The following is a 25,729-nucleotide window of genomic DNA, read 5'->3' as shown; positions in this document are numbered from 1 at the left end:
GCTTACTCCCTTGGTGCCGCCCACAGGCCTGCGGGATCTGTTTCCAATCTCAGTATCCTCTTTAAACCCTCCCTCAGACATAGTGTCTTTAAAATGATGACACCTTGCAGTACACTGCATCGTTTATCATACTTTGTGTTCCACTTGGCAGCAAAATATTTGGACTTGCCGAGGAAAGTTGCGTAAATGTGCCGGCGGCTCATCAAGAGTGGATAAACCAGCTTGTCTGCTTTATTTTTTACTTTCCCACAAAAATCATTTTGTGGCTCATTTGACTGGGTGGACCAGCCGTCAATCTGACTGGACCAGTGCCACTCTGGCCCTTATGTAGCCTCGCCGCTGATCAGAAGTATATCCGCACATCTCCACCATTCTGTCGTTGTCAGGTCTTGTTCCTTAAACAGCACTGCTCTCCTTTAAGTCCTGTACTCTGCTCTGAGAGACTGCTGTATTTGACATGTGAGTGACAGTTTCGTGTCATGTCCTGCAGGATGTGATGTCACACAGCAGTGTCAGAGGATATGAGACGCTTTGATGAATCTGAACAACCACGACTGCAGATTGAGTGAAAACATCGTCTTTTATGATCATAAAGTACAGACGCCTTAGTGTTTCCTCTGTCTCTTTTGCATTAATAACAGGAAAAAAGAGAACCTGGTGATCATGTTCAAAAGAGTTCCCATGATCATTTACGTTTGATCACAGAGTCACAGTGATATTCAACATCCTGAAAATGACATTATATTTCGAAAGCACAAAACCGGACACTAAACCTGCATTGTTATTGTTTTCTTTGGTGCGGGAGAGCATCAGTATCATGATGTGTCCAAGTCATGTCAGAATGATCAGATTTAAGAGTTGAGCGCCCATGAATGGCACCACAAAATCTTCATTACAAGTGCGAAAACTTGGAATTTTCTTTGAGCAGTATTCAAAGCGCTTTACACGGCGTCTCATTCACCCATTCACACACACACACACACACACACACACACCAATGGCGGCAGAGCTGCATGTAAGTTGCTAGTTTGTCATTGGGAGCAACTTTGGGTTCAGTGTCTTGCCTAAGGACACTTCGGCATGTCGTGTGGGCACCAACCCTGCGATTAGTGGCCGACCCGCTCTACCACCTGAGACACAGCCGTCCCAATGACAATTTGCAATAAAACATTGTATTAACGATTTCAGACTTTGTAAGTACAAACTTCCCAGATGGACTTTAATGCACCTTTAACGTCTAAAATCAGTGTCATAAAAACATAGTAGTCAACTGAAAGACATCCATTCAAGTTGCTTCGATTTTTTCCGAGTTTACTCCGTTAATCAGGCTTCCACTACAGGAAGCATAGAGTTAAGGTTGCACGGTTATTTCATCTTCAAACATGTGTAATCACAGTCCATGAGTGAGTTTTTCTTTTCAGTGTTCATGTGGATTTCTTTCAGACATCCACTTTCCCAAGAGAGAGATCATTCGTGAGGTAAATGAGTGCATGTTGGTATATTGTCCCTGAAATGCTCATCTTGACATTTCTTTGATTGTGGCTCTCTGTTTTTGTCGTCTCAGTGACTCTCTTACGTGACAGGAACTTTTGAAATCTCCTCTCGCAGGAACTCGAACAGCTTTGATTCTGTTAAGTGTGTGTGTGATCTGGAGAGATGGAGGAACACTTTTCCCCTCATATTCTGTCCTCATATTGATGTGTACAAAACAGCTAAAAACATTCTTATTCTTTTTAATCTCCCCAATATGGAACGCTCAATTCCCAATACTTAGTAGGTCCTCGTGGTGGTGCGGTTACTCGCCTCAATCTGGGTGGCGGAGGACGAGTCTCAGGCTACGTCTACATTAATCCGGATATATTTGAAAACGGCATTTTCATTTCAAAACGTTCTCCGTCCACACTAGCGTTTTTATGCTTTTTCTAAAAGTTGCTCGACCGCACTGAAACATATGAAAATGCTTAAATCATGTTACTGCGCATGCGGAAAATCCCGCTGCGTGTACAGTCTGAAACGCAATTGTCCTCGTGTTCCGTGTTATTTTAACAAAGCTATCAAAGTGAAATAGATCACATGACTGCATCACATGACAACAAATACATCATCATTTTCATATTCATTTTCACAGTCCACACTACAACACGAAAACTACGTTTCAAATTGATCCACTTTGAGTCCGTTTTCAAAAATGCTGTCTCGGTGTGGACGGATGGCCAAAACGGAGAGAAAAAGATGCGTTTTCAAACTAAATATATTAGTGTGGACGAATCTCAGTTGCCTGCGTTTCTGAGACCGTCAATCGGCGCATCTGATCACGTGACTCGTTGTGCATGACACCGCGGAGACTCACAGCATGTGGAGGCTCATGCTACTCTCCACGATCCACACACAACTCACCACACGCCCCATTGAGAGAACCACTAATCACCACCACGAGGAGGTTACCCCATGTGACTCTACCCTTCCCTAGCAACCGAGACAATTTGGTTGCTTAGGAGACCTGACTGGAGTCACTCAGCACACCCTGGATTCAAACTCACGACTCCAGGTGTGATAGTGTCAATACTCGCTGAGATACCCAGACCCGCTGCTAAAAACCTTTTTAAAGTCATATGTGGTTGCCCAATAAAGTCACTAAAAACATTCTTTAATAAAGAGTTCTAAGACTTGGACCAAGCCAACCAGCTCCCACATGAACCACAACATTACAAACTTTAATCCGAAGCAAAATCTGAAAATAAATAAAGACATAAAATACAAAAGTGTGACTGTGTCACCATTCAATGAAAGTGAATGAGGTCGTCATTCATCACATCTCGTCATACGGGTTTGGACAACATGAGGGTGAGTAAAGTATTTTCATTTGGGGTGAACTTTTCTGTTATATTATTTATATTTATTAAATTGCACAGCTGCTGCTGAGCTCTTCTATCGTAACAGGGATTTCTCCGATTGGTGGTTCTCTGTTGAGGTCTATGGGTAATGGATATCTCCACTGGCAATTTGGCAATTTATGAGTCTGTTATAATCAGACAAAAAAGTTCCCCCTCCATTGTATGAGCTGGCATGGAAGATTCGGTTTTCAGAGCGTCAAGCGCCCCCTGCAGGTGTAAAACGTTGTTTCTCATAAGACACAGGCTGGGTTTCCCAAAGCCCTGAGTCAGACATTAGACGCACTTAAATTGTATTTCATCTCTAAGGCGTTTCCAAAAACATTGTTATCTAATTAGTAAATTAACAAGAGCTTTGAACCAGTCTTAAGTCCATTAAGTGCAACTTAAACTGATCTTTCTGGCATCTTTCACCGTTTATCAAAGGCAATGGTACATTTAATAAATTGTATTAATATATTTTGATCATTGGAATGAAATTGTACCGTTTCGCATCGAAATCACTAGGCAGTCTCCACATGCGACGCGATTGGTGTAAATGTACAAGACATGTAATATATATTATATTAGGCTTCATATGATAATAGACAATATGTTCTTATTAAACACATTATTTAAGAAGAGATTTGTGGGCAATGTGACCACACAGTTTAAAACTGAAATAAATATGCCTAATACATCATTTAAATATGGTTAAGAGAGGAGATTCCCTCTCTCTCTCTTCATCCTCCTCTTCCTCCAATGGCTGCTCGAGATCTGCTCGTCTAGTGTCTTTTAACAAGGCAGTAAATTGCATGACGCATAATAGCAGTACAGCAAGTACACACTGAACTCTAACCAGGTGATTTATTAATATTCAGGTCTATGAGTAGTTCTGATACCCGTCATTTTAATCCTGAGTGCATCTGAAATAAAACTTTAGGCTATGTGAGATTCGCTTATGATTCACATGGTGTACATTCTCGTTTCATGCTTTTGAGTGGCTTTCATTAATCTCTATGATCTGAAACTCAAAGCCATACATTCTGTAATAGTTTATTCATTTTGCCGGCTTGACAAGGTCACAAACAACAACCGTGTTTGATATTATTCCCACCTTATTTTCATGTTGAGAAAACAAACTCCTGGACATTTTGCCAAAGTGATCAGCACCTTTGGACCGGACAGCTCCCGTAACGAAGCACTTAAGTTCTACTTTATAACGAGCGATCTATATCTTATATACTTATTTGTGAATTCTTAGGATGGTAAAACACTGACAGTAGAAGTAAATCCACAGAATGACCTCAGAAGACTTACCTGCAGATGAAGATATTGTGTTTGCACATCCCGACAGCTCTTGAAATGCCGTTATCCTGCACTATAAATACACACTTTGTGTCGAGACGAGATTAATCTTAAATAAACACACAACAACGAGAGTAAGAAGTATATAACCAATTGTATTCCCTTCTGTTAATATACACATATGCAGATTCATGTCACTGGAACATTTAGTGTAACATTGGAACATTTAGTAAGAGCACGGGAGAAATGCAACTTAAAACAGACACACAGAAATAATGAAGACACACTCCAAGCACACAGACATGGAACAGTGAAATCAAATTAACGTCTTTGATGAGTTCAGACTACAAACAGCCTCGACAATGGATGAAGGAAATCAAAATAATTCAAACATGATCAACGTTATCTGACTAAATGGAGATATTCCAGTATGAAGGAGATATTGGATTGTAAACCAAATCACATTTTGTTGTGTTTGTTAATAACAAAGGAAAATCTGCTCCCTGGAATCTGATTCACCGATCCTTTACGTTCTTCTTTTCTTTTTTTTCTTCATCGGGAAGATTATTAGGAAAACACATCTGTTTTAGCACTGGGATGAGATTCAAATATTTAGACATTTTCACAAACTGTTTTAAACATTTTCTTTTCGATGTAGAGTTTAGTTCTTTTAATAGACTTGAGAAAATTGGAATACTAGAGTTCGAAATCATTCCATCAGTTCGTTCAAAGCTCAAAGATCAGACCTACTTTCCTCCCGAACGTCCAAGACCATTCTCAATCTTCAAAGACGCAGGTAAGCTCAGGTTCCCAACTTATGGGATGTACATTGTCTTTTCCCTTCTATATTATTATTAAATAAAAAAGAAAACACACACACACACACACACACACACATACAAAACAAAACAAATAATCTAGCATTCTGCTCCAAAGTCTCTGGTTTCTCCAATGATGTAGTTGAATTAATGGGAGAGTCGAGGAGGAATTAGTGTCTCTGTTCACAAACCATTCCTTCTCAGTGAGGTCCATCTTTCCTGAAATATCTGTATATCAATATATCTTTCTGGAATTGAGTCACGTTCTTGTGTGTGGTACTTTGAGCAGAAACCAAGATCCTTCACTGACCCCTGTGCAACCCCTTAAAACACATGACGGATATCTGCTGGAACATGGGGTGACCATGGGCCTCGGCTGAAGGGATCGTCCACAGATGTTTAGTAGTTCTCAAGTTTTGCTAGTTGATATATATATATATTAATTGGTTTGACTCCACAGAAACAGTTTAGTCTCTTATCGTTTTGAATACCACATGCTGGAAACACAACAGATTTACGTTGCATCTGCTCCTGAGCACCAAGGACGAGGAGGAGAAGAGAGAACAAGCCAAGAATGGGAGAGAGATCGAGGATGAAAACTTGGAGTCGGATTTGACACAGAGCTGGTTTGGCAATATTACCGAAGAGTGCGACCGCTTAATGATTTCATCACCATCTGTTCCCGAAATATCACCTACGCCAACTCGTTCCAATTCAACGAATCTCATCTTCTAAGGATTCTCAATCTAATGGACCAACAATGAATCTCCCTCAATTGGCTAGCTTTTGACCTCAGGTTAGGAAATGATCTGAATATATACAAACAAACTAGAGAGCGTGGAAAGACTTTCCATCAGTACAAAATTACAGGTGAAATTATGTTTTGGAATAAGCTATCAAAAAAGGGAATTAGAGAGGGAATGATTCCAAACCCTCCAACAACTTGGACTGGGAAAGAAAACGAGACGGATGTCGACGTTCGAAATACGACCGGCAACTTTCCATTCCCCAACCTGTCTCCTCCTCAAACGCCTCTCTCCTCCTCCTCCATCCCTCTGGAGGCCGAGCTCAGACGTAATACTCCTTGTCTTTGTTTTTCTTACTCTTTGTGCCTGTCTTGGTGGCGCCAGGCTGCTTTTCCTTCACTAGAGCGCCGTTGCTTTGCGTGGCTGAATTGCTGATGTAATTGCGACTCTGGTCCACCTGGTAGGAGCCTTCGTCACGGTTGCGGTACTTGTACATGGCGTAGAGGAGGATGAGGATGCAAAGCGCTGCCGCGGCTACGATGCCCACCACCATACCCGTCGTGCTGCTGGACTCTCGGATCACCTCCACCGCTCCTGGTGGCCCTCTATCAGGCGACGAGGGGCCTGTAGTGGGCACATGGGGGAAATTTGGAGGATACGTTATACCTGGTATATGTCGATGCCGCCCGCCATGTTCAGGGTCGCCTGACGGATGCACGGGCGGCAGCAGAACCTGGTCGCGGGTGTTCATTTTACCAGCAGGGATGTTGGGGCCGCTGTTGATGCCAGGTTTGAGGCGGGGAACGAGCTGTTCTGGGGGCGCCGTTGGGGTGAGTGGCGGCCGATGGGAGTTGGGTAAACGGGAGAAGTGGCGGTCACCACTCTGGGGTTTGTTGGCTGTGGGGGGAGGCGGAAGAACAGTCCGGTCGGTGACGAGGGGCGAGTTTTTATAATAGTCCTCATCGTCGGACTCGGTCATCTCACCCGAACCATAAGCTGAGACCTCAATGGGCTCTTCGCAGTCCTCCTGGTCTGGCGGACAGGGGGGTCGACCAGGCAGCCGCAGGGACTCTTTGGTGGTCTCGAGCAGGGTGAGGAAGGGGCGATAGGTTGGGGGCGGGGGAAAAACGGGGTAATGTGTTGCAATCGAAGGGGGCTCGAGGGAATCCACTGTTATAATGGGCAACACTAGTTCACCTCCTAGGACGAAAAAGAGAAAACGGCATTAGTTCGACTCTGAGCAACGCTAGCGTCAGACTAACACAAAATAGCCAAAGCATGTAGAAATAACAGCAACACTGGTTCATTAGAACAGCACTAAGACTTCAATGAGGTTAGATGGTCGATGCTCACGAAAACTGTTAAGAAAATGTCCAGGTCATATTAAACTCCAAATCAATGCCTATATTTTGCACAAACAAAATGAAGCCCGTGTTAAGAACCATTTTTTTGCATTGTGACAGGAGCATATTTTAACCCTCAGTTATCATTATAACACATTGAGGCATTTTATGTTCCCCTTGTTTTCAACGATGATTCTCATTACTGGAATATTGTCAAAAGATGCTGTTGCACAACAATTTCTTTCAATCTGTGAAAATGAAAATCAGTACCAAGGGAGTACTGCAGTGATATATAAATATTTTACAGTTGAAGCAATATATTGTATCCACATTTACGTTTTCTTCATGTTGCAGGAATGAGAATATCATAATGAACATCTGTTTTGCATTGCGGTAATGAGAACTGGGAGCTAAAATGTACATTTAGTCATTTATCCAAAGCAGTAGCGGTTGTAGCTAGTTTGGCACCTTGGGCGTAACGCGCTTCAACCCGGCCCCAAAGTTGTTAATCCTCCTTGCACGATGCCGCCCTTGGCGACTGCCCATGTCGCTCATGCCTAAATCCGCCACTGATCCAAAGCGACTTACAAATGAGTAACATAAAAATTAGCCTAAAATGTGCGTAACTGTTATGAAAATAATGTCACAACAAAAAACTAAACTGCTTAATGTTGTTTACCACCAAAATGAATATCGACTCGTCCATAATTTTCTTTCAAAAAAGCACAAATGTGTTCCAAGTGAGATACTTACAATGGAAGTCAATGGGGTTTAATCTGTAAACATTAAAATACTCACAGTTTCAGAAGTATAGACACAAGACATAAACAATTTCATCACATTAAATGGCTCTCTGTAATACTCGATTCTGATTGGTCACCAAAATAATCCCTTCTGGGTGATACAAGAGTGCTCCGCTTCACGTCGGGTCTAGTTGTAAATTATATCCAATTTTACAACTTTGTTACCATAGCAACTTAACTGCAAATCCTGTAATCCTGGTAAACAACGATTTCAACAACTTTACAGCTGAAATAAAACACAAGTTTTAACAGATTCATGAATGTAAGTGCTTTTATAAAATTATAAGCTTCAAATTTCTGCATTTTAAACCCTCCAAACATTGACTCCATTGACTCCATTGTAAGTGACTCACTGGAACAGAGATTAAAGAAATCAAATAACATTTTTACATTCCGACATAAATGCTGTCTATTGAACTTGTACCTAACCCGGAATATTCCCAATTGCTTTAAAAACAGGCTTTGTTTTGTATGTGAAAAATATAGTGTCTTTTTGTTTTTGTAGTCAAATTAGACGAGGACATTTTCTTGACAGGTTTTGCGAGAATCACCCAGTTAAAGTTAGTTTTGTTAGCATCTATTTAACTTGATTCTAAACAGCTATGCTAACACTAATACATTACAGTTGTATACATTACTTGGTTAGTATAGTACTGAGAAACATATAAACTTACAATACATGTGCTAAACTAACTTGACTAACCATCCAGAGAATAAACAATAAATCCTATGTAAACAGTCCTGACTGCGCTAATGCTAATGCTAGCTGCATCTGCACTCACTGCATGTTTAATAAGATAAACCACATAGTTCAGATCACTTACATCAACAAATTGGCCGCATGTTTTTTGCATGAAAAAACAAATTACAAAAAGAAAGCTGTGTAAGATTGTTCTCGGAGAATAATGAAACAAATTCCACCCCATGTTTAAAAGTAGATGTTTTGAATTCATCATTCAGTGAATGTTTAGCTCATTAAGCTAAAGATAATCCCTGTTAGCATGGGGATAGCTGCTAATATTGAGGAAATATGTGCCAAACTACCCACTCTCACCCCGGGAAACTGTAGGTGATATTCTATAAATTACTGTCCCACATGGATTTCCCCAAAACTCAGAGCGTATCTTTGAAGATAAATATCCACATATAACAAAATTGTGTTTTTATTCATCTCCAGCATCAAAGAACGTAAAGTTTAATTTATACATGGTGTACATTATGCTGCTGTGATCTGGGGAACACTTTGAAAAAAGGGGGGCGAGTCATTCCATGAAAGAAGTGTGATTTGTGCCATCTGATGAAGTGCACCAAATACAAAAAAAGAGTTTTGCAAGCTTATATTTAAAATGAACAGCAACTTATTTCATCGTCTTTTGTTTTAAAAGGACAATCAGGCATTTTTATGTGTCATTTATATGGAGGAAAAGACGGGAATTTCTTTTCTGAAATAGTTTCATGTGCCCTCGTAATAAGTTTACTACAGTAACCGTATATTAAACTTGATATTCCTAGTAAAATCATAGTAATAATACAGAAAACTGAAAACTATGGTTAAAAAACCCAATGTTTACTCTACAAATACCCCCATTTTACTCTACAAATACCCCAATGTTTACTCTACAAATACCCCATTTTACTCTACAAATACCCCCATTTTACTCTACAAATACCCCCGTTTTCCTCTACAAATACCACAGTTTTACTCTACAAATACACCCATTTTACTCTACAAATACCAAAGTTTTACCCTACAATACCCCCAATACCCCCATTTTACAAATACACCCATTTTACTCTGCAGATACCCCCATTTTACTCTACAAATACCAAAATGTTCCTCTACAAATACCCCCATTTTACTCTTCAAATACATCCATTTTACTCTACAAATACTACCATTTTACTCTTCAAATACATCCATTTTACTCTACAAATACCAAAATTTCCCTCTACAAATACCCCCGTTTTACCCTGCAAATACCACAGTTTTACTCTGCAAATACCCACATTTTCCTCTACAAATACCCCAGTTTTACTCTACAAATACCCCCATTTTACTCTGCAAATACCCCAGTTTTACTCTACAAATACCCCCATTTTACTCTGCAAATACCCCTGTTTTACTCTACAAATACCCCAGTTTTACCCTACAATACCCCCTGTTTACTCTACAAATACCCCAGTTTTACCCTACAATACCCCTGTTTTACTCTAGAAATACCACAGTTTTACCCTGCAAATACACCTGTTTTACTCTACAAATACCACAGTTTTACTCTGCAAATACCCCCATTTTACTCTACAAATACCAACATTTTCCTCTACAAATACCCCAATTTTACTCTTCAAATACATCCATTTTACTCTTCAAATACCCCCATTTTACTCTACAAATACCAAAATTTTCCTCTACAAATACCCCAATTTTACTCTTCAAATACATCCATTTTACTCTACAAATACTACCATTTTACTCTACAAATACTAAAATTTTTACTCTACAAATACCACAGTTTTACTCTACAAATACCCCAGTTTTACCCTACAATACCCCGTTTACTCTACAAATAACCCAGTTTGACCCTAAAAATACCCCCTGTTTACTCTACAAATACCCCCATTTTACTCTACAAATACCCCAGGTTTACTCTATAAATACCCCAGTTTTACCCTACAAATACCCCAGTTTTACCCTACAAAGACCCTACAAATACACCAATTTTACTCTATAAATACCACCTGTTTACTGTACAAATACCACAGTTTTACCCTGCAAATACACCTGTTTTACTCTACAAATACCACAGTTTTACTCTGCAAATACCCTTATTTTACTCTTCAAATACCCCCATTTTACTCTACAAATACTACAAATTTTACTCTACAAATACCCCAGTTTTACCCTAAAAATACCCCGTTTTACTCTACAAATACCAAAGTTTTCCTCTACAAATACCACAGTTTTACTCTACAAATACACCCATTTTACTCTACAAATACCAAAGTTTTACCCTACAATACCCCCATTTTACTCTTCAAATACATCCATTTTACTCTACAAATACCAAAATTTCCCTCTACAAATACCCCCGTTTTACCCTGCAAATACCACAGTTTTACTCTGCAAATACCCCCATTTTCCTCTACAAATACCCCAGTTTTACTCTACAAATACCCCCATTTTACTCTGCAAATACCCCTGTTTTACTCTACAAATACCCCAGTTTTACCCTACAATACCCCCTGTTTACTCTACAAATACCCCAGTTTTACCCTACAATACCCCTGTTTTACTCTAGAAATACCAGTTTTACCCTGCAAATACCCCTGTTTTACTCTACAAATACCACAGTTTTACTCTGCAAATACCCCCATTTTCCTCTACAAATACCCCCATTTTACTCTTCAAATACATCCATTTTACTCTACAAATACTACCATTTTACTCTACAAATACTAAAAATTTTACTCTACAATACCCCCTGTTTACGCTACAAATACCCCAGTTTGACCCTACAAATACCACAGTTTTACTCTGAAAATACCCTTATTTTACTCTTCAAATACCCCCATTTTACTCTACAAATACAAAAATTTTCCTCTACAAATACCCCCATTTTACTCTTCAAATACATCCATTTTACTCTACAAATACTACCATTTTACTCTACAAATACTAAAATTTTTACTCTACAAATACCAGAGTAAAAATACCCCAGTTTTACCCTACAATACCCCCATTTTACTCTACAAATACTACCATTTAACTATACAAATACCCCAGTTTTACTCTTCAAATACATCCATTTTACTCTACAAATACTAAAATGTTTACTCTAAAAATACCAGAGTAAAAATACCCCAGTTTTACCCTACAATACCCCCAGTTTTACTCTACAAATACCCCAGTTTTACCCTAAAAATACCCCGTTTTACTCTACAAATACCCAAGTATTACTCTACAAATACCACAGTTTTCCTCTACAAATAAACCCATTTTACTCTACAAATACACCCATTTTACTTTGCAGATACCCCCATTTTACTCTACAAATACCACAGTTTTACTCTACAAATGCCACAGTTTTACTCTGCAAATACCCCTGTTTTACTCCACAAATACCCCAGTGTTACCCTACAATACCCCCTCTTTACTCTACAAAAACCACAGTTTTACTCTACAAATACCACAGTTTTAATGTACAAATACTCCTGTTTAACTCTGCAAATACCACAGTTTTACTCTACAAATACACCCATTTTACTCTACAAATACCCCAGTTTTACCCTTAAAAAACAGTTTTACCCTACAAATACCCCCGTTTTACTCTACAAATATACCCATTTAACTCTACAAATACACCCATTTTACTCTACAAATACCCCCATTTTACTCTGCAGATACCCCCATTTTACTCACAAATACCCCAGTTTTACTCTACAAATACCCCCATTTTACTCTGCAAATACCCCTGTTTTACTCTACAAATACCCCAGTTTTACCCTACAATACCCCCTGTTTACTCTACAAATACCCCAGTTTTACCCTACAATACCCCTGTTTTACTCTAGAAATACCACAGTTTTACCCTGCAAATACCCCTGTTTTACTCTACAAATACCACAGTTTTACTCTGCAAATACCCCCATTTTACTCTACAAATACCAAAATTTTCCTCTACAAATACCCCATTTTACTCTACAAATACTACCATTTTACTCTACAAATACTAAAATGTTTACTCTACAAATACCACAGTTTTACTCTACAAATACCCCAGTTTTACTCTACAATACCCCCTGTTTACTCTACAAATAACCCATTTTGACCCTACAATACCCCCAGTTTTACTCTACAAATACCCCAGTTTTACCCTAAAAATACCCCGTTTTACTCTACAAATACCCCAGTTTTCCTCTACAAATACCACAGTTTTAATGTACAAATACTCCTGTTTAACTCTGCAAATACCACAGTTTTCCTCTACAAATACACCCATTTTACTCTACAAATACCCCCATTTTACTCTACAAATACCACAGTTTTACTCTACAAATGCCACAGTTTTACTCTGCAAATGCCCCTGTTTTACTCCACAAATACCCCAGTGTTACCCTACAATACCCCCTCTTTACTCTACAAATACCACAGTTTTACTCTACAAATACCACAGTTTTACTCTACAAATACCAAAATTTTGCTCTACAAATACCCCATTTTACTCTTCAAATACATCCATTTGACTCTACAAATACTACCATTTTACTCTACAAATACTAAAAATTTTACTCTACAATACCCCGTTTACTCTACAAATACCCCAGTTTGACCCTACCAATACCACAGTTTTACTCTGAAAATACCCTTATTTTACTCTTCAAATACCCCCATTTTACTCTACAAATACAAAAATTTTCCTCTACAAATACACCCATTTTACTCTTCAAATACATCCATTTTACTCTACAAATACTACCATTTTACTCTACAAATACTAAACTTTTTACTCTACAAATACCAGAGTAAAAATACCCCAGTTTTACCCTACAATACCCCCATTTTACTCTACAAATACTACCATTTTACTCTACAAATATCCCAGTTTTATCCTACAATACCCCCTGTTTACTCTACAAATACCCCAGTTTGACCCTACAAATACCACAGTTTTACTCTGCAAATACCCTTATTTTACTCTTCAAATACCCCCATTTTACTCTACAAATACCAACATTTTCCTCTACAAATACCCCCATTTTACTCTTCAAATACATCCATTTTACTCTACAAATACTAAAATGTTTACTCTACAAATACCAGAGTAAAAATACCCCAGTTTTACCCTACAATACCCCCAGTTTTACTCTACAAATACCCCAGTTTTACCCTAAAAATACCCCGTTTTACTCTACAAATACCCCAGTATTGCTCTACAAATACCACAATTTTCCTCTACAAATACACCCATTTTACTCTACAAATACACCCATTTTACTCTGCAGATACCCCCATTTTACTCTACAAATACCACAGTTTTACTCTACAAATGCCACAGTTTTACTCTGCAAATACCCCTGTTTTACTCCACAAATACCCCAGTGTTACCCTACAATACCCCCTCTTTACTCTACAAACACCACCGTTTTACTCTACAAATACCACAGTTTTAATGTACAAATACTCCTGATTAACTCTGCAAATACCACAGTTTTACTCTACAAATACACCCATTTTACTCTACAAATACCCCAGTTTTACCCTTAAAAAACAGTTTTACCCTACAAATACCCCCGTTTTACTCTACAAATGTACCCATTTAACTCTACAAATACACCCATTTTACTCTACAAATAACCCCATTTTACTCTGCAGATACCCCCATTTTACTCTACAAATACCACAGTTTTACTCTACAAATGCCACAGTTTTACTCTACAAATACCACAGTTTTAATGTACAAATACTCCTGTTTAACTCTGCAAATACCACAGTTTTACTCTACAAATATACCCATTTAACTCTACAAATACACCCATTTTACTCTACAAATACCCCCATTTTACTCTGCAGATACCCCATTTTACTCTACAAATACCACAGTTTTACTCTACAAATGCCACAGTTTTACTCTGCAAATACCTCTGTTTTACTCCACAAATACCCCAGTGTTACCCTACAATACCCCCTCTTTACTCTACAAATACCACAGTTTTCCTCTACAAATACCACAGTTTTAATGTACAAATACTCCTGTTTAACTCTGCAAATACCACAGTTTTCCTCTACAAATACACCCATTTTACTGTACAAACACACCCATTTTACTCTACAAATACCACAGTTTTACTCTACAAATACACCCATTTTACTCTACAAATACACCCATTTTACTCTGCAGATACCCCCATTTTACTCTACAAATACCACAGTTTTACTCTACAAATGCCACAGTTTTACTCTGCAAATGCCCGTTTTACTCCACAAATACCCCAGTGTTACCCTACAATACCCCCTCTTTACTCTACAAATACCACAGTTTTACTCTACAAATACCAAAATTTTCCTCTACAAATGCCCCCATTTTACTCTTCAAATACATCCATTTTACTCTACAAATACTACCATTTTACTCTACAAATACTAAAAATTTTACTCTACAATACCCCCTGTTTACTCTACAAATACCCCAGTTTGACCCTACAAATACCCCCATTTTACTCTGAAAATACCCTTATTTTACTCTTCAAATACCCCCATTTTACTCTACAAATACAAAAAGTTTCCTCTACAAATACCCCCATTTTACTCTTCAAATACATCCATTTTACTCTACAAATACTACCATTTTACTCTACAAATACCATAGTAAAAATACCCCAGTTTTACCCTACAATACCCCCATTTTACTCTACAAATACTACCATTTTACTCTACAAATACCCCAGTTTTATCCTACAATACCCCCTGTTTACTCTACAAATACCCCAGTTTGACCCTACAAATACCACAGTTTTACTCTGCAAATACCCTTATTTTACTCTTCAAATACCCCCATTTTACTCTACAAATACCAACATTTTCCTCTACAAATACCCCCATTTTACTCTTCAAATACATCCATTTTACTCTACAAATACTAACATTTTTACTCTACAAATACCAGAGTAAAAATACCCCAGTTTTACCCTACAATACCCCCAGTTTTACTCTACAAATACCCCAGTTTTACCCTAAAAATACCCCGTTTTACTCTACAAATACCCCAGTATTACTCTACAAATACCAATTTTCCTCTACAAATACACCCATTTTACTCTGCAGGTACCCCCATTTTACTCTACAAATACCACAGTTTTACTCTACAAATGCCACAGTTTTACTCTGCAAATACCCCTGTTTTACTCCACAAATACCCCAGTGTTACCCTACAATACCCCCTCTTTACTCTACAAACACCACCGTTTTACTCTACAAATACCACAGTTTTAATGTACAAATACTCCTGTTTAACTCTGCAAATACCACAGTTTTACTCTACAAATACACCCATTTTACTCTACAAATACCCCAATTTTACCCTTAAAAAACAGTTTTACCCTACAAATACCCCCGTTTTACTCTACAAATGTACCCATTTAACTCTACAAATACACCCATTTTACTCTACAAATACCCCCATTTTACTCTGCAGATACCCCCATTTTACTCTACAAATACCACAGTTTTACTCTACAAATACTAAAATTGGACTCTACAAATACTCCTGTTTAACTCTACAAATACCACAGTTTTCCTCTACAAATACCACAGTTTTACTCTACAAATACACCCAATTTACTCTACAAATACACCCATTTTACTCTACAAATACCCCAGTTTTACTTTTAATACAAATGTTACCATACAAATACACACATTTTACTCTACAAATACCCCCATTTTACTCTGCAGATACCCCCATTTTACTCTACAAATACCACAGTTTTACTCTACAAATACACCCATTTTACTCTACATATATACCACAGTTTTACTCTACAAATACCACAGTTTTACTCTACAAATACACCCATTTTACTCTACAAATACACCCATTTTACTCGACATATATACCACATTTTACTCTACAAATACCCCAGTTTTACCCTTAAAAAATCGTTTTACCCTACAAATACCCCCGTTTTACTCTACAAATATACCAATTTTACTCTACAAATACCACAGTTTTACTCTACAAATGCCACAGTTTTACTCTACAAATACCACAGTTTTACTCTACAAATACCACAGTTTTAATGTACAAATACTCCTGTTTAACTCTGCAAATACCACAGTTTTACTCTACAAATACCACAGTTTTACTCTACAAATACACCCATTTTACTCTACAAATACCTCAGTTTTACCCTTAAAAAACAGTTTTACCCTACAAATACCCCCGTTTTACTCTACAAATATACCCATTTAACTCTGCAGATACCCCCATTTTACTCTACAAATACCACAGTTTTACTGTACAAATACACCCATTTTACTCTACATATATACCACAGTTTTACTCTACAAATACACCCATTTTACTCTACAAATACCCCAGTTTTACCCTACAAATACCCCCGTTTTACTCTACAAATATACCCATTTAACTCTGCAAATACCACAGTTTTCCTCTAAAAATACCACAGTTTTTCTCTACAAATACACCCATTTTACTCTACAAATATAAAAAATTTTACTCTACAAATACAACAGTTTTACTCTACAAATACCACACTTTTACCCTACAATACCCTCTGTTTAATCTACAAATACCCCAGTTTGACCCTACAATACCCCCAGTTTTACTCTACAAATACCCCAGTTTGACCCTGCAATACCCCCAGTTTTACTCTGCAAATACCACAGTTTTCCTCTACAAATACCACAGTTTTACTCTACAAATACACCCATTTTACTCTACAAATACACCCATTTTACTCGACATATATACCACATTTTACTCTACAAATACCCCAGTTTTACCCTTAAAAAATCGTTTTACCCTACAAATACCCCCGTTTTACTCTACAAATATACCAATTTTACTCTACAAATACCACAGTTTTACTCTACAAATGCCACAGTTTTACTCTACAAATACCACAGTTTTACTCTACAAATACCACAGTTTTAATGTACAAATACTCCTGTTTAACTCTGCAAATACCACAGTTTTACTCTACAAATACCACAGTTTTACTCTACAAATACACCCATTTTACTCTACAAATACCTCAGTTTTACCCTTAAAAAACAGTTTTACCCTACAAATACCCCCGTTTTACTCTACAAATATACCCATTTAACTCTGCAAATACCACAGTTTTACTGTACAAATACACCCATTTAACTCTGCAAATACCACAGTTTTCCTCTAAAAATACCACAGTTTTTCTCTAAAAATACACCCATTTTACTCTACAAATATAAAAATTTTTACTCTACAAATACCACAGTTTTACTCTACAAATACCACAGTTTTACCCTACAATACCCTCTGTTTAATCTACAAATACCCCAGTTTGACCCTACAATACCCCCAGTTTTACTCTACAAATACCCCAGTTTGACCCTACAATACCCCCAGTTTTACTCTGCAAATACCACAGTTTTCCTCTACAAATAACACAGTTTTACTCTACAAATACACCCATTTTACTCTACAAATACACCCATTTTACTGTGCAGATACCCCCATTTTACTCTGCAGATACCCCCATTTTACTCTACAAATACCACAGTTTTACTCTACAAATGCCACAGTTTTACTCTACAAATACCACAGTTTTACTCTACAAATACCACAGTTTTAATGTAGAAATACTCCTGTTTAACTCTGCAAATACCACAGTTTTCCTCTACAAATACCACAGTTTTACTCTACAAATACACCCATTTTACTCTACAAATACCCCAGTTTTACCCTTAAAAAACAGTTTTACCCTACAAATACCCCCGTTTTAATCCACAAATATACCCATTTTACTCTACAAATACACCCATTTTACTCTGCAGATACCCCCATTTTACTCTACAAATACCACGGTTTTACTCTACAAATACACCCATTTTACTCTACATATATACCAGTTTTACTCTACAAATACCCCAGTTTTACTCTACAAATACACCCATTTTACTCTACAAATACACCCATTTTACTCTACATATATACCACATTTTACTCTACAAATACCCCAGTTTTACCCTTAAATAATCGTTTTACCCTACAAATACCCCAGTTTTACTCTAAAAATATACCAATTTTACTCTACAAATACCACAGTTTTACTCTACAAATACCCCAATTTTACCCTACAAATACCCCCATTTTACTCTACAAATACTACCATTTTACTCTACAAATACTAAAATTGGACTCTACAAATACTCCTGTTTAACTCTACAAATACCACAGTTTTCCTCTACAAATACCACAGTTTTACTCTACAAATACACCCAATTTACTCTACAAATACACCCATTTTACTCTACAAATACCCCAGTTTTACTCTTAATACAAATGTTACCCTACAAATACACACATTTTACTCTACAAATACCCCAGTTTGACTCTACAAATACTCCTGTTTAACTCTACAAATACCACAGTTTTCCTCTACAAATACCAAAGTTTTACCCTACAATACCCCCATTTTACTCTACAAATACACCCATTTTACTCTACAAATACCCCAGTTTTACTCTTAATACAAATTTTACCCTACAAATACACACATTTTACTCTACAAATACCCCAGTTTTACTCTACAAATACACCCATTTTTACTCTTAATAAAAATTTTACCCTACAAATACACACATTTTACTCTACAAATACCCTAGTTTTACCCTTAAAAAAACGTTTTACCCTCTACAAATACCCCCATTTTACTTTACAAATACACCCATTTTACTCTACAAATACCAAAATTTCCCTCTACAAATACCCCCATTTTACTCTTCAAATACATCCATTTTACTCTACAAATACCAAAATTTCCCTTTACAAATACCCCCGTTTTACCCTGCAAATACCACAGTTTTACTCTACAAATACCAAAATTTCCCTCTACAAATACCCCGTTTTACCCTACAAATACCACAGTTTTACTCTGCAAATACCCCCATTTTCCTCTACAAATACCCCCGTTTTACCCTACAAATACACTCATTTTACTCTACAAATACCACAGTTTTCCTCTACAAATACCCCCGTTTTCCTCTACAAATACCCTTGTTTTACCCTACAAATACACCCATTTTACTCTACAAATACCACAGTTTTCCTCTACAAATACCCCCGTTTTACCCTACAAATACACCAGTTTTACCCTACAATACCCCCTGTTTACTCTACAAATACCCCAGTTTTACTCTGCAAATACCCCTGTTTTACTCTACAAATACACCAGTTTTACGCTACAATACCTCCTGTTTACTCTACAAATACCCCAGTTTGACCCTACAATACCCCCTGTTTACTCTACAAATACCACAGTTTTACCCTGCAAATACCCTTGTTTTACCCTACAAATACCCCTGTTTTACTCTACAAATGCCACAGTTTTACCCTGCAAATACCACTGTTTCACTCTACAAATACACCCATTTTACTCTACAAATACCCTTGTTTTACCCTACAAATACCCCTGTTTTACCCTACAAATACACCCATTTTACTCTACAAATACCCCAGTTTTACTCTACAAATACCCCAGGTTTACTCTACAAATACCACAGCTTTACTCTACAAATACAAAAGTTTTACCCTACAAATACCCCTGTTTTACTCTACAAATACACCCATTTTACTCTACAAATACCCTTGTTTTACCCTACAAATACCCCTGTTTTACCCTACAAATACACCCATTTTACTCTACAAATACCCCAGTTTTACTCTACAAATACCCCAGGTTTACTCTACAAATACCACAGCTTTACTCTACAAATACAAAAGTTTTACCCTACAAATACCCCTGTTTTACTCTACAAATAAAGGTTTTAATTTGCAATAAAATGCATTTATATTATTTGACTGTTTCTGTGGAACAATAATCCACTTTTCAGCACGCACAAGAATCGTTTAGGATTACATTTCCAGCACGTTCCATGAAATAGTTGTACTGTTCCTATAGTAATATATATTTGACTCATCAGCCGCTGTAGTCTTTAATGAGATGGCACTGTGACATCTGTAGCACTTAAAACATTCTTTATATTGTAGAATATTAGAAATGTTCATAAAATGGTCCATTTCATGGAATGACTCTTAACTGGATTGAAGAATCAAGTAATAATAAAACAAAAGCCATAAAGAATATCATTTATTCATTTGATGAGGCAAATTAGTGTTGAGTTTTGGATAAATGGGACGGGACTTTTCTTCTGTAATTGTGTTTTTATAGAAACCCTCAAACCATGACATCAGCTATGGCACCCTCCCCTTAAACAAGTTCCTGTTTGCATAATGGTAAACACATTTCTTAATCCCAAAAACACTAAATACCCCAGGGGGGAGAGTTAAAATCAACATTCAGAACAAGCTTTCAACCTGCAAAAGAAACAGTTCATTAATGACATTTTGCACAATCTCAAGTCAAGGATGGTTTGCTGGTCTTCACTAGTCTTCCAAATCCACCACTCTAAAACCATCAAACCAGAACGGCCTAAGCAGCCTCGGAGACCAGCTAAGACCAGCAAACCAATTTAGGCAGGATGTATAATGTGTGTCAAGCTTTGTGTCCGTGAATCGAGAATTAACGGTTAACTTGAACTCTGAAAAACAGAATGAATGTTGTTTCTCTTAATTTGCTGGGATAAACCCGCGTATAGTCCAGAACATCAAATGCAGCAGCGTTTAATTACATCTGATGAATGAAAGCACCGATCGCCGGGGGGAGATTTGAATCTTGAGCCTAGTGTTGAAAACATCTCTCATCTGACGAACAAATTCTCTTAAAGTGGGTGAAACAGAAACAGTCAATCCATGGACACAAAATACAGGAAAATCACTGCCTGTGTGTGAGTGTGTGTGTGTGTGTGTGTGTGTGTGTGTGTGAGTGTGTGTTTGAGTGTGTAAGTGTGAGTTTGTGTGTGTTTGAGTGTGAGTGTGTTTGTGAGTGTGTGTGTGAGTGTGTGTTTGTGTGTGTGTGTGTGTAAGTGTGAGTTTGAGTGTGTGTGTGAGTGTGTGTGTTTGTGTGTGTGTGTGTGTTCTTGATCAACCTCATGAATAATTCAAGATTTTAATTCCCTTGTTTGACTTGCAGCCTGTGATTGGACAAACGCCGCCCGCTTTGATAGTGTTACCTTGACAACGAGACATGAGCAGGTCATACGAGACGGGACACATGTTGATTGAAACCGCTAATGAATCGTACTTGCGCACTTCCATGGTATTATTCTTCTTATTGAAAACATTTCTCATTAACTGAAATAAAAATAAAAATTGAATGATGAAATAATTGTTTCATTTTAATTACACAGTTTTTTTTACACAGTTGGGTGAATATGGGCAACTTTTGGAAATTGTACTTTTTAAAAAAGTTTTCTCCCCAGTCTGGAATGCACAATTCCCAATGTGCTCTGAGTCCTCGTGGTGGCGTAGTGACTCGCCTCAATCCGGGTGGTGGAGGACGAATCACAGTTGCTCTACGTCCGAGACCGTCTATCCGCGCATCTTATCACGTGACTTGTTGAGCATGTTACCGTGGAGACGTAGCGCATGTGAAGGCTTCACGCTATTCTCCGCGGCATCCACACACAACTCACCACACGCCCCACCGAGAGCGAGAACCACATTATAGTGACCACGAGGAGGTTACCCCATGTGACTCTACCCTCCCTAGCAACCAGGCCAATTTGGTTGCTAAGGAGACCTGACTGGAGTTACTCAGCACGTCCTGGATTCAAACTCACGACTCCAGCGGTGATAGTCAGCGTCAATACTCACTGAGATACTCAGACCTCCGCAGCACAGATACTTGATTAAACTGGACTTCCCTTCGATACATCGCATGTTAAAGTCACTCCACTGAGACTGTCCTGCTGTCTGTCACTGAGTCGCTGAGACGGGCGAAAGATGAATCCAGATCATCCGTTCTGATTCTGCTGGACCTTTCTGCTGCCTTTGACTCAGTCAAACATCACATCTTAATCTCCACCTTCTCCTCGCTGTGCATCACATGAACTGTGCTGGACTGGTTGACCTCCTATCTCTCAGAAAGGTCCTTCAAGGTAGCCTGGATAGGGGAGGTATCCAAGCCACATCAGCTACTTACTGGGGTACCGCAGGGCTCAGTGCTTGGGCCACTTCTCTTCTCCATATACACAACATCACTGGGATCCATCATTCAGTCACATGGTACGCTGCTACCACTGCTACACTGATGACACAGCTCTACTTGTCTTTCCAGCCCATCGAAACCACAGAGACTGCTCAAAGACATCTCAGCCTGGATGAAGGAACACCGCCTGTAACTCAACCCAGCCAAGACCGAACTCCTCGTCTTTCCATCCAACTCTGCTGTTGAACACAACATCACCGTGCAGCTGGGTCCAACTACAGTATCACCTTCCAAAACGGTCAGAAATCTAGGGGTAGCCATTGATGATGAGCTAAATTTCACTGACCACATTTCAAAGACTGCAAGATCATGTAGATTTACACTCGACAATATCAGGAAGATAAGACCCTTCCTCTCTGTACATGCCACACAACTGGTCGTTCAGTCACTTGTCATAACTAGACTGGACTACTGTAACGCTCTCATTGCAGAACTCCCTGCATGTGCTATTAGACCTCTCCAAATGATCCAGAATGCAGCAGCACGTCTGGTCTTTAATGAACCTAAGAGAGCACATGTTACACCACTCTTTGTCTCTCTCCACTGGCTGCCGGTTAATGTATCAAATTCAAGGCTCTGATGCTGCATACAGAACAGTCACTGGGTCTGCTCCAGCATACCTAAAAACATTTCTGCAGAGCTACGTTCCCACCAGAAGCCTGCTTTACCAACACAAAGACCAAAACACTTTCACAGACTTTCGGCTGGTGGAATGACCATCCCAACTCCATCCGGGAAGCTGACTCACTCTCCATCTTCACAAAACGGCTAAAAACATAATCTTTTCCAAAAAATAAAAAATAAAAAAATATTAACAATTCTTGTTGCACTTAAATCTGTTTTGTATACTATTCTAATGATAGTGAAACTTTGTAATATGGCACTTTTTGTACCACTGTCTCCCTAAGATGATTCTTATGTTTTCCTCTTTTGTAAGTCGCTTTGGATAAAAGCGTCTGCCAAATGAATAAATGTAAATGTAAAGTGACACACGGTTTAACAAATGAAAGACACTTCAGCAGAAATGTGTTCCATGTTTTTGTGCATGTTTGTGTAATGATCAGACGCTGATGTGAGGGACCGGTCAGTGATGTCACGAGTCCGCTGGGATCAGATGAGGACAGAGAAACACAATGCAGAGTTTCCTCTCATCCCTCGATCCCGCAGTGAACGTGAGGAACACACAGATGCAGTCTCAGAGTCGGAGCAGGAATATTGATTCACTGTTTATTTACTGTATATATAAAAGTATATCAACGATATTTAACTGACTCGTTATTGTAAGATATTGTAAGAATAAAATAATCAAACAATTCAAAGTATTTATAAGATGAATAAATGTATCAATAACCAACAACAGTTAATCTCAAACTAGCTCAAACAATGAAGTTTCATTTGAACTCAATCTGCAGTATAGTCAAATATTCTGACATGATTTGGCCAATCACAGCTGCACACGAGGTGTGTGTGTGTGTGTGTGTGTGTGTGTGTGTGTGTGAGAGTGTGTGTGTGTGTGTTTGTGAGAGGGTGTGTGTGAGCGTGTATTTATCACTTTGTGGGGACCAAATGTCCCCATAAGGATAGTAAAACCCGAAATTTTTGACCTTGTGGGGACATTTTGTCGGTCCCCATGAGGAAAACAGCTTATAAATCACACTAAATGATGTTTTTTGAAAATGTAAAAATGCAGAAAGTTTTCTGTGAGGGTTAGGTTTAGGGGTAGGGTTAGGTTTAGGGGATAGAATATAAAGTTTGTACAGTATAAAAACCATTATGTCTATGGAAAGTCCCCATAAAACATGGAAACACAACATGTGTGTGTGTGTGTGTGTGTGTTTGTGTGTGTGTGTGAGAGTGTGTGTGTGTGTGTGCATGTGTGTGTGTGTGTGCGTGTGTGTGTGTGTGTCTGTGTCTGTGTGCATGTGTGTGTGTGTGTGTGTGTGTGTGGGTGTGTGTGCATATGTGTGTGTGTCTGTGTGTGTGTGTGTGTGTGTGTGTGTGTGTGTGTGAGAGTGTGTGTGTGCATGTCTGTGTTAGTGTGTGTCTGTGTGTGTGTGTGTGTGTGTGTGTGTGTGTGTGTTAGTGTGTGTGTGTGTGTGTGTGTGTTTGTGTGAGAGTGTGTGTGTGCATGTCTGTGTTAGTGTGTGTCTGTGTGTGTGTGCGTGTGTGTGTGTGTGTGTGTGTGTGTTAGTGTGTGTGTGTGTGTGTGTGTGTGTTTGTGTGAGAGTGTGTGTTTCAGAGACAGTCCGACTGACTCACCGTTTCCAGGTTCACACTCCTCTAGATCTTCATCATCACTGGGACACTCAGCCGACGCCACTAACAGATCATCAGTGTTCTAGAAAGAAAACCACAAACATCGATTCATTGCGTTTAAAATAAAATAAAAATAAATTAATTGATATTGTTTCTGTCAGATTTTAGATCACTAATATGTTTGTTATTGACAGATTATTATTATATTTGATAGTCATTTGAATATTTTGTTGAATTAAGTGTTTTTAAAGGGCAACATTTACAGTATGTTTCTAATAAAACTGGTCATGTAAACATTTCCTGAGTCAAGCACGTGTTATTCTTCACACAGTCGTAATATCTCCCGCAAAGTGTGGGAGGGCTAAAGCACAGGGCTGTTAATCAGAAGGTCGCAGGTTCTAACCCCACGGCCACCACCATTGTGTCCTTGAGTAAGGCACTTAACTCCAGGTTGCTCTGGGGATTGTCCCTGTCATAAGTGCTCTGTAAGTCACTTTGGATAAAAGCATCTGCCAAATGCATAAATGTCAATGTAAATGCAAAGTGTATTTTTAAGGATGTTTAGATATTTTAATAGAGAACACGACAATAATTTGGGTTGCGCAATTCATTGAATAAATATTCTTGATTTACTGATAAAACATCATTCATAGCATGTGTTGAGTCGTAATGACTGAAGAGTGACACTGACACATC

At 38.3% G+C, this 25,729-nt stretch overlaps 1 protein-coding gene across 7 annotated transcripts in view; it reads right to left on the bottom strand.

Moving 5' to 3' along the window:
• Positions 1-4,342: 4,342 nt before the first annotated feature.
• The window catches only part of LOC127649456 (neurexin-2-like), a 600,635-nt gene continuing 579,248 nt past the window's right edge, over positions 4,343-25,729 (bottom strand). For 6 of the 7 annotated variants that reach the window (XM_052134552.1, XM_052134578.1, XM_052134561.1 and 3 more), the window contains 2 exons: positions 25,037-25,115; positions 4,343-6,942 (listed from right to left, as the gene is read on the bottom strand). In XM_052134552.1, the coding sequence (XP_051990512.1) occupies positions 6,065-6,942; positions 25,037-25,115 (957 nt within the window). In that variant the 3' untranslated portion in view covers positions 4,343-6,064. The remainder of the gene's footprint in view (positions 6,943-25,036; positions 25,116-25,729) is intronic. The other variant, XM_052134585.1, reaches the window with a different exon arrangement.

The sequence above is a fragment of the Xyrauchen texanus genome, chromosome 1 (genome assembly GCF_025860055.1).
Source record: "Xyrauchen texanus isolate HMW12.3.18 chromosome 1, RBS_HiC_50CHRs, whole genome shotgun sequence".
Lineage (NCBI taxonomy): Eukaryota > Metazoa > Chordata > Actinopteri > Cypriniformes > Catostomidae > Xyrauchen > Xyrauchen texanus.
Note: the sequence above shows the minus strand (reverse complement) of the source record. Positions and strands in the feature narration are given on the sequence as shown.